The 12,135-nt window shown below is 28.5% G+C and overlaps 1 protein-coding gene across 2 annotated transcripts in view; it reads right to left on the bottom strand.

The window, feature by feature from the left end:
* Positions 1-12,135, bottom strand: part of Fkbp14 (peptidyl-prolyl cis-trans isomerase Fkb14) — a 172,772-nt gene that overhangs the window by 75,615 nt on the left and 85,022 nt on the right. For both annotated transcript variants that reach the window (XM_083039042.1, XM_083039043.1), the window contains one exon: positions 880-916. In XM_083039042.1, the coding sequence (XP_082895168.1) occupies positions 880-916 (37 nt within the window). The remainder of the gene's footprint in view (positions 1-879; positions 917-12,135) is intronic.

Raw genomic sequence — 12,135 nt, 5'->3', positions numbered from 1 at the left:
ATGGACGAGTACAGAGAGAGAACATCACGCTTCTCTCGTTGCGGTTTGACAACATATACTGAGAATAAATTGTTTTCTTGGATGAATTAATATAAGCTACCCTTGTTCAAACATATGTATATAAAGTCTATCGTATCATATTTAGAGGATTCTTAAAGTGCAAAATTAAAATTCATTAATATATTTAATGATTTCATTACATCGCTGATGTTTGTTAAACTTTATATATTTTGAGCAATATCAAAGCAGTATAATAAAATTTTGACAAATATAGCTAATAGATTATTAATAATAATATCTCTCATAAAAATACACAGAGGACTACACTATTTAAGGATAAGAGAATATAGCTTAATAATAAACTCGTAAAACTCAGAATATTTTCGCTCGTACATATACAATGTACCATTAAAAGTTTCTGATCGTTCCTGTATTTTCTGTCAAAAAAAATACAAGTACTGTAGCACTCTCTAAAGCTTCTATAAAAAAGAAAAAATAATTTGCTAATACTCAAAATCTGGAAAAGCTCCATAACTTCTTTAATTCAACACATTCGCTTATGTATGAATTCAAGATCGACTTTCTTTTCATACAAAATTATTTGTATTTTTAAAGAATTTGCATTTATAAAAAAAAACAAAATTATTGAAAATGTATATCTTGTATTTCTTTTATATTCTTTTACTTAATTTTATTTAAAAATATTCATTGTTATCATCTTTTCATTGTTTCGGTTATCATCTATTAAATATAATTCTTTATTTGCATAAAGAAACGGAAACAAACTTCTTTCTCAATTTTCGATTTAATTGAGTTTATTGTACTATTATTTATTTAATACTTAATTAACAAATTAAATTAAAATAATTCAACACTCACCAACATGATGCGCAATGGCGGAGTATACCACGTTGATCTGTAAAAGATAAATATATCCAAATTAGAACGTTTGAAAAAATTATCATTTTAAAAAATAATTATTTCGTGCAATTAAAAATTGTTCTCACATCTTTTAAACGGATATTTAATAGAAAAAAATAATTTCAAAAAAGTTTCCTATAAATATTTTTTTAATCTTTAAAAAGTAAATAATAAAAATATTTATTCTTTATTTACATAAATATATAATCTAAAAATTATATAAAACTTAAGCTTACTTAAAATATTTTATATACTTCTATATGTATGAAAATTATAATTATTCTAGATGTTTATTAAATATTTTATACATTTTAAAACAAAATTAAAAATATTTTATAAAAATAATATTACACAATAATGGATCACTCTATTGCAAAGATAAACAAAATATTAATTGTACGCACTCCGCTGTCGCCACCCCATCTTTTTCTTTATAGCATACTCGTAAGAATATGATTAATTATGATTGTCAATAGGAAACAACGATCGCGACATCAAACTATTCTTGACATCAAACGAGGCACTATAACTTGTTACGATAATACTATATCTATTGCTAGTTAATTTTAGAATAACGTTCATGTTAATTTTATTAGCATTATAAGTAAACACAAATATATAAGTTAAAATTAATTAAGATAATTATTTACAAACTGCAAAATTCGAGAATACATATAGTTAGGTTTACTGTTTGCACACACAATCAATTTTGATCAAATAAATCTCGCGAAATACGCGTTTGGACAAATTACGACGATATATAAACGCAAAATTTGTGTAATACGCGTTGATAAATATTGAAATACGGAATTCATAAGAACAGTATATAATGACTGCATTATATGATTAAACACGTCGCGCGATATCACTTAATATCGATATCAGTACTGTACTCGCGACGTTTTATAAATGACTGAAAAATACGAAAATGATATCTAATAAATAGTGACGCGTCCTTGTTTACATATTCTTGATGATATGTCTATGGGGTCCCTCCCTCACTATACAATCAGAAGTATCGAGAAAGAGAGAAAAGGACAAGGACGTGCGCAGAGAGATCAAAAAATTATTATTATTTTGTCAATGTTCATACGTTAAGCAAGGTATATCATATATTATTCATATAATTTTTCTTCTATGTAAGATGCCACGGAATAAACGGAAATACTACACAACATTTAAATATTTATCATTTTAGCACTTGGGCGAATTTAATATGAAAAATGAGAATAGTAGAGAACAAATCATATAAAATAATAACCTTATTGTTGAAACCTAGTAGAAAAATATTGTATTTTTTAAGGAATTAAAGTAAATTCGTAAAAGTAAAGTAAATTAGTAAAATGTTTACGTCTCGAGAAATAATATTTCGATAATAATTCTGTAATTTATATATGGACGCAGATTTAATAATTATACAGAAATTTAAAATGACAGAGAGAGTATAAATCTGAGTAATTTCTGTATATAATTATTTCAAAAAAAGTTTACGCTATGCGCTGTTGAAGCATGCACACACACAGTACAGTTTACACACTGTCAATGTGGTGTATGCACAATACTGCAATAGCACTTTATTTGTCGGAAACTCGCAATCACACTCATGTGGTACGGATAATTACCTATTTATCCTAATTTATGCGATAGAGATTATCGAAAAACTAGCTGGTTAAATTGGGCATGAAAATAACAGGAAGAACTATATGTTTAATTCGCGCGAATTACATAAATTTTATAATATTTTATAACTACTATATATAATTATAATTTTTTTATACTGCATTTTTCAAATATTATATATATTAAATAATTTAAAGTAATGAATAGACATAAATATAATTTACTGAAAGTGTATTAAAATATCTTTTGTAATGTATTTGTCGTTTGTTTTTAATGACTCTTCAACTTGTCAAGATTCTTTTTTAACTTGGAAATATCTTGGAAATATATATTCAATAGAGTTATATGTTACTGACATTTTAACAAGCAAGTAAATTAATAATAATATTGAAAATATTCTTTGCGCCGAATGACTTTCAAAATGTCATGAAAATTTTCATAATTATCTATACTTTTCTACCTCGTAATCCGAGGCAGCCTGTTAAATTGCCGTGCAATTTGCTCTCACATTAATATCCAACCGTATGCCCTGGTGATACATCAAAGGTCTGAAAATTGTCTCTTTATGAAAATTTTGGATGTGTACATAATGAAAGCGCGCGAAAGATATATGTAGATTGCATATAGCATAAAGCTCGATAGAACTCTCGCATTTCGCATCAATATTACATTTTGCATCTATCATTTCGCGAAATGATGTATGTTCAATTTAAGATTAAATCAATGAAGTCAATGCAGAAAATACGAAAGCGGATAAAGAATTGTAAACCTGCTTTAAGACAAGTAGATTATAAGCTTCGGGGATGCGCTATACAGAGAAAGTTTCGTTGAGGTCAACTTTCTCCGATCCAAGATTCTTCGACAATGAAATCGTACGACAAGTAGCAACGCTACCGTAATGGTTTTCTCAAACTTTTGCATCCATTCTTAATAAAAATATATGAATCGAAAATTAGCAAAGTTACAAACCAAAGTTTATTAAATCTAATAAAATCTCAAGATATACGCATCAAACGTAAATAAATGTATATATAATAAAACATTTTATAACGATAAAATAATTTCACAAATAAAGACATTTAAAACATACTGAAAACTGATTTTGTTCAATTACATGTTTGAATAAATATTTGTAATTATTATATTGTATATATGATGTATTCTGATCATATATTTTTATTTGATTCATGCATAGATTTTTAATGCTAAAAGAAAAAACATTACTTAAATTAGTTTAAAATCAAGTTATTCTTAACTTAAAAATTTCGTTTTGTGAGTTAACTTTTTTGTATATTTAAAAAAAATTGTGTTTAGCTTTCTACTGGAAAAATTAATATTATATATATTTTTTAAATAATTAACAAAGTTTTGAGAAGCGCATTTTCAGATAAAATCCTAATAAAAATTGTGAAATATATTATTAATATGTCCAGTGAAGGATTAATTATACTGAATACTGTATAGGAAAAAAAACGCAAATATAAGCAGTAAACTCTAATTCAAAGCTCTTTTCATCATGTGTAAAAAGATCGATGTGAAAAGTCAAAGAAAATCATAAAAATGATCGAACTTTTCGTCAATGAGCGATGTTAATTAGTACTTCTATTCACCATATTTTATTAATTAACATTTATCGGGAAAAGATAGATCGGATAGAGAACTGATGCATTTAATTAGCGCGACGACTACATATGAAATTTCTCCACTACAATTTATTAGGAAAACACTTGGCATCACGCGCATACATTTGTGTACGTCCTCCGCATATAATCATTCATTTTTTATCTACTGTACTTGTGATGCATTCCACTCAGGAAATTTCTCCCGCGTGTCTTCAGCATATTCAATAAAAAGTGCGCTCTTTAAGCAGAGATTTTTTCTTTTTATTTCTTTTTTGGCTTGCAGTTCGTAAATCCTGCCAGAGATATATATAAAATACGTGAGCCAAGTATAACATAAGTTGCATATTTTAAACATAAAATGAAAAAGAAACATATATATATTATAATTAGAAACAAGTTTTATATATTTTTATATTTAAAAAAGTAAAGCAAACAAAATATTTTAAAATATTAAAAACAAGAAATTAATCTAATGTAATCTAAACTATCTAAATAAATTAAAAATTGGGAATCTTTAAAAATTTCTAAAATTTTTAAAATAATTTATATCTCTACAACAAAATATAAAATACTTAATATTAAAAAAATAAAACAAATTATTGTGTAGATGAAATACATAGAAATTTTTATAATTCAATATATTTTTGATTTTATAGAAAAATGATATATTATATAATTCAATTATATTAAGAAAATTAGTAGAGCTCTCACGTGAAATATAAATTTCAGACAATAAAACATTTAAAAAATTTTAGTCTGCATATCTGTGGAAAAAGAATATAATTGTGTGGAAAAAGAATATAATTGAATATAAAGAAATGAATATAATTTATATAGAAAAAAATTTGCGTCAAATACATTTTTTATTGCATTCTTATCAAATACCCTTTTTCATTCTTCTGAGTGTAAAAGATAATCAATATTTGTTACAAAAATAACAAAAATAGTTGATTATATGACTATTGAAAATGCACGAAAGCAGTTCTAAAATATTATTTGGGCAAATAAATTTCGGATGCGTGCTTTAAAGCGAGGCAAATATTTACGCGCGATATGAAATGCAAATTTCCAATGGACGTGGTGGTTACTTAAAAAAATAACCGCAGCTCGTATTTATTGCGGTAGCGAAATGTTAACGAGAGATATTACGATTAAACGTTCGCGTCAGTCATTTCTGTAAATTCCAAATGCAATCCACTGTTTCTTTTATCACAGTTTGCATTATAATTAAATATATTCAATGATATAAGAAACAGTACACGTAGTAGATAAATAAAATTAAAAATTACGGAATTGTACTTAGAGTGTTAATTTAAGAGTTCAATTAACGAGTAATAAATTAGATACGAGAGTACAAGTTTTTAACTTTTATGCGCTATATTCGTACATCATATTCACCGATATATTTCCCAAAGATGCGAAAATGCAATTTTATGCATTTGCGAAAGCCGCCGAAGCCGTCTTTAATGACAGCGAAACTACTTCGTAACGAACTCGCGTGAAAGCGTAGAATAAAGTGGCATATAACATTCGAAGAGATCTCATCACACATAGCAAAGTCAAAGCTTGCCTTCAACTTCTTCATTTCCATGCAATTTATGCATGAGTATGCATCATGTGTAAATATTCAAAGGATTATATATTTTGCATTAGTACTTCACTTGGCTATGATGCGCTAGGATACGTGCAATAGAAGAACGAAATTATAATAAATGATACAGCAAAGATTCATTAGCATCAACTAGTTATCTTCGTTGTACATGTCATGAGTATTCCTTACGCATAGTAATGCGCACATGTACAGCAATGAAATTTTTCTACCCGGTATTTTCAGTCAGTACACTCGTACGTAGACAAGGATGATTCATTCATTCATGAGGACATGCACACGCGGCTTATTTGAACCGAAAGCTAGAAAGCAGACAAAGAATTGGATTCATCGCACGTTGATTAGCCCTTTAAAATCAATTTTATCTCCAACTGCATTTTTTATGATATTTGAAAAATAATTTTAGTTTATTTTTTATTTTTATTATATAGAACTTAAAACGTCTTTTCTTTTCTTAATATAAAATTTAAATAATCTATTTTTGACAATACACAATGGTTAAAAAACTGTAGCATACATAAAAAGATCTTTTCTTTTAAGAACAAAATTAAAAGAACTATCATAAAATAGATAACTATATAATATAATTAAGTACCTTCCCCCCAAATGTATCAGCTGTTTCAATTTTTATTTATGTGCCACAACTAAGAAGTCATGCTTTCATGCGCATAGAAAGTATAATCAATGTTATGTTTAATATGTAATGCACTCTTCATTTTGCACGGTATTCAATTATATCAAACGCGTCAACATCAAACCGCGTTTAACGAGTCATTAAATCCGACCATCGATAAATAAGATGCTGTTAACGCAACATTATCTTAACGTCTCCTGTACGTGCGTAAATTATTGCGCTGCATCGTAAATAAAATTAGCTAATTAATATAATTAGTCATTTAAAGCCGATTGTTTTGTCATTATCTGGTAAGCCAAAAGCACGTAGGCGAAATCAATTTGCGGAACTTACATTTGACTATTGTCTTAAATTGAGCCCAAACGAAAGAGACGAACAAGATAGAATAATGATTACGAACTTGCACTACCTATGTTAAATAATGCAGCATTTAATTTAAGCAAAATTAAAGAAAAAATAAGATTTTACTATTTATCTTTAGTTTAATTTAAAAAATTTTATTATGTTCACACGTTTATAATACAAAATTTATATATTTTTCAGTATATATGATATTAATGCAAAAGACTTATTTTTAATTTATTCTTTCTACATATTTATAAATAAGATAAAATTCTTTTAGCCTTAATGTATTTCTTTTTATAAATACATTTTTCGTGGATTTAAAATATTTATAAAAATATTATAGAAAAATGTATATAAAAATATTTATAAAAATATTTTGAAAATATTTATAAATATAACAATAATAAAACAGAAAAATTAAAGTTTCTTACAATGATGCATACATAAACGATACTCTAGACTCTAGACTCTAGACACTATGCGTGAATTTGAAAGTTTCATTGACATTTCGTGGTCATCTAAATTTTTTTCCGTACAATTTTATGAAGCGTTCGCGTATCGCCGACCTCTTCCAGAATACGTGCCTGTACCGAGAAAGAGCACTGTGTGCCACGTGGCCAATTTTCTTCCGACAATATTGACCTTCCTGACGCTCCGACGCGGGGACAAAAATTTCTGCAGATTTCGTGCTATCGCAACCGGTGGGAACGAGACGAGATATATCCGATGAGTGAGCTAATCCACAACGTTCGACGTGGAGACTCGATTTCGCTCCGGAATTATCGAAAGCATTGAAAGCTTTAAGCCCCCAGACGCGAGGGACTCTCCGGGAAATTCGAAATTTATATTCTCCATGCAATGTGCTCTTGGAAAAAAAGGAGGAAGAAGTCTTTTAAATAACCGACCGCGCATTGATCCGTCTCTATTTCGATAGATCGGAGAACAAAAAGTCGTTGTAGTGCAATTTTCTGTTAAAATCCTTCTTAGACTCGATTTTTATTTTTTGTATACAGTTACGTCTTACGAATAGAAAAAGATTTGAATAATGAATAACGGAATTGTAAAACGTAGCTAAGAATACAGTTGACGATTTGAATCATACATGGGCGGAAAAAAAACATATAGAATGTAGACACGGAACGATATAATAAATATATAAAAAATTGCTCAGAAAGTTGTACATCCAGGAAGATATTTGCTCTAACGCGGAAGTATTACGCTGACAAAATGTACGGCAAAGAAAGTCCTAGACTTCGGTTCCTTTCATTTTCTTTGGTCGTTTCGTCTCCGCGGTGGAAATATAATCGTCAAGGCGAAACACACATTGCGTTACTCCTCCATATATCTCTTAGCCAAGTTTGCCTTGTTCAGGAAGTCAAGCGTGCATCGCGAGGTCGAGTGTCATTAAATCGTTAATCGCTTTCACGTCTCCTCTTCTCTCTCTCCCTTTCTCCTTATACATCTTTTTCTCTATATCCCTCTCTTGCTCCAACACGGTGAGAGCAGCGGTGAAAGCCGAGCGCAAAAGTTTGAAAGCTTCCTCCAGTGACGTCAGTACTTTCAATCATTGCCGTGGGTACAGACGATCGCTTCGTGAAGATGCAAGAAACATCGATCAATGATAAATGATCCTAAAGAGCGAAAGCTGATCTTCCTATCACGATGGACAAGAAGTAACTCGATCATCTTAAACTAAGATTCTATTGAAAATATCAAACTAATTGAAAGTTACAATATAGTGTGACTAAATTTTTAACATGTCCGTTAGAATAAAAGTAAAAGAGTTTTGCTAGAGCTTAATCACTTTGTGATCAATATTTTCATAATTTCAATATTTCACGCAATCAGCAATTGTTATTATCGGTTTATATATAAAGCAAATATTTTGTTTAAAATTTTTTTAGAGAGATATGCTAATATATATTAATAATTATAAATTAATAATTGCTCAGAGATTATTATTATTGATCTTTAAATTGTGTGCTTTTATGAATTAACTGTCATTGTTAAAAAATATTTGTTTAACAATAAAATAACATAAAATTCCACAAATTTATAAAATAAATTATATTATCTACTGTGCACATGGATCAATAATCAGTCATATATAAGATTAAATAGCAATGGAAGAATAATGGATTAAAATAATTAAAAAATTATAATAAAATCAATTAATTTTAATTTAATTTAGTTTTAAAAAAAATAAAAGTCGCCATTATATACGTCATTTTTATGTCAATATGTTTTCTTTCTTTCTCTCTATTTAGATATGTATGTACGTTAGATATATCGTGTTCATATCAACGTTATGCGAATTTCTATGATTGCTATAATAAACTTTACGCAATACGAGAGAGTGAAAGTCGATAAAATCTAAAATCTATTTTAGGAGTCTGAATTATAGTAATGTGTATGGATAAACATATATGTATATAAAAATATAACTCTGGTTCTTAGTGTACTAACAGACCAATATTTTTTTCGTATTGTCGCAAAACTTATTCGTGATTTACATATTATCGATACCATTATATTATCGATCGCCAATGCAAGTTTGCTATCTGCTTTTCTGTCATAAATTAATGTCAAGCAAGTGATATGTTTTGATCATCGATTATATGTTCGAATATAATCCGTTTGTAAATTGATTCGCGATGTTTAATATTGGCGATCAACGTTAATCTGTTTAAACGCCGAGTATGTTTTCCAATAACAGCACATTCTGCTAATTAATACCGTTCGTAATTAGTTCGTAGTTCGTAAATAGTAGTATTCATTGTACATACATATAAAACATGTAATCCTATGTGAGTATTATCCATATCGCAATGAATGGTAACGAATTAAATGTGATGAATGGAACACTTTAAGTTTTCAAAAAATACCTTATTTTTAGAATTATTTAACAATATATTTTTAATAATTTAGAGCTATGTTAAAATGATCAAAAAAATATAAATAAAAGTAACAATATCTTTCAGGCCCTCAGCCTCTTTTATAAAAAATCTACGCGTTTGTATAAAATTTCATAAATTGGCATTTATACTTTGCATTCGTTAGCTACTGGAAATTCCTAACGGATCTACTGCTGTTTGTCAGCTAGGAGTTGATTCGAATTTCGATGTAAAACTTTACGAGTAAAAGTTACTTTAATTTATATAGCTATATCGCGTACACGTATGCAATTGCGGTGGAAGCATTTCTCGTTTTTAATTGGTTTCTCTAATTGCTACAAAATTTAAAGCATATAATTTCGAAATACTGCAAAGCGTGAAGATTTACGCGACTAATTGGTACCTTCTGCAAGTCCGCGCAATCACAGCAAGAGACAACAAAGAGAAAAAGAAAGAGATCGAGGCAAAATGCGCCTATCGACGTTAACGAATCGCTTTCATATCAGATTGTTGTTAATAAAACTTCTCTGTGCATCTTCTGTCGACGAAAATATGCGAACGCGATAATGTTGCTCAAATAATTTTGTCGGCCGCGTGTTTACAATAGTTGCTCTTAAAGCGGAAACTCTGGGAACGGGACGGATCTCACGATTGTTCCATTCCGCAACTACGCTGCTACCTTTATACGTGGGATAATATTTTCCGCTATTCTAAAACCAGGCGAATGCTGCCTGTATAAAAATAAAAAAAAACAGACCATAGAATTTTACTGATGAAATAAACATTTAGAGTCGCGCACGCGCGAACCATTTCAATCTACTTAAACGAGTATATAACAAGAAAAAAGAACAATTTGTCATTTATCAAAAAAATATAACTTAATTTAGAAAATTATGTATAAATAAAATAATGCTGTGTAAATATAAAACGACAATGAATCTAATATAATCGAAGAAGAGTGATGTTTTGTTCTCTCATAGAATAAACAGAAACGACTTTCACTGAAATGTGAATCCACTCTTAAAAAGCAGATATATAAAATTGATTACTTGAAAGTATTAAAATTTGTTGTCTCTTTTCTGTAGGAATTATTAATTATTTCAGTATTGCACTTTGCGTTATTTTATATCGATAAAGATTTGTCATTGAACAAAAACCGTGCGATTTATCAAATCAAATGTTGAAAAAGTTAATAGTATGTGAGTAATTTTATTCGTTTGATATGAATTTGATACTACTGTTTTGAAAAACAAAAACAATTGTAATGCACTTCTTTTGAATTTACAACAATATATTGAAAGGCTATGATCGCAGAGTATTATGTATTTTAATAGCTTTTTTAATTTTCGAGCGTGTACACGCACCGGCATAAATGGTGTCCGGCGTTAGATGTGTGCGAATACGTGTATGACAGCCGAAAGTCATATACGTATGTCGCGTTACGTATGTGTGCGTATGACTTTCGGCTGTCATACACGTATTCGCACACATCTAACGCCGAACACCATTTATGCCGGTGCGTGTACAAGCCAAGCACTGCTTTTATCGTCAATGGAATATTAAACATAAACATTATTGAAACAAAAACATGATAAATAACATCTTTAAAAAATTAAAATTGTTATTTGAATCAAATCGATATTATATGATAACGAATGATAACGAATGATAATGAGAATTAAAAATAAAATATCTATTAGATACGTTTATAGATAAAAACTTGATGAAAGTTTGAGATAGTCAAAGAATTTTGCTTAAGAAGTTTGAGAAATTTGGTTAAGAAATTAGAACGTTTTACAAGTGATCACTCGTTTATGCAAATGTGTGCATAAACTTTTTCACGCAAGAGTGCGAGTTTAGGCCTTCTAAGGCCATATAAAGATAAAGAAGATAAGAGAGAAAGAGCAAGCAATTCGATTAAAATATGCCTTGCGAAAAGCTTATTTCGAATATTCACCAAATTTGTGTCGGTTGGCTCATCGATCCAGCCATAGGTTAATGTATGCACTATAGAAGCTTGAACATTTCCAATCCAACTACGAATATTAATGCTCAATTCTGATTATAGTTCCGGAACAGTGCTGATATTATCTAGAATACTAATTTTAATGCTAACGATTACGCCTCGTATTAGAAGCCTATTTTACTACGCAAAGTAATTATATAATCATGATTATCCAAATTAAAACATTAATATCATAAATGTTTTATAAAAATGAAGAATGTGAGATTTATAATATATTTGTAGTAATTAAATATATCGAAAATTAAATTCAAAATATAAATAAAAACATTTTACTGATTAATTTCTCAGTAAAGTGTTTTATTATATGTATGATACTTGTACATCAAATATGCATGGTGTACATTTTAAAGCATTCTGTACATCAGAGTTTTCTATACTTTAATTGGATAAATATTGTTTTTTACGATTTAAAAACAATAAAAATAATCTAAATTTAAAATAATTTATTATTTATTTTTTTAAAA

Source organism: Prenolepis imparis, unplaced genomic scaffold (genome assembly GCF_030444845.1).
Source record: "Prenolepis imparis isolate NDT839.2.m4 unplaced genomic scaffold, iyPreImpa1.0 SCAF_5, whole genome shotgun sequence".
In the NCBI taxonomy this organism is placed as follows: Eukaryota; Metazoa; Arthropoda; class Insecta; order Hymenoptera; family Formicidae; genus Prenolepis; species Prenolepis imparis.
Note: the sequence above shows the minus strand (reverse complement) of the source record. Positions and strands in the feature narration are given on the sequence as shown.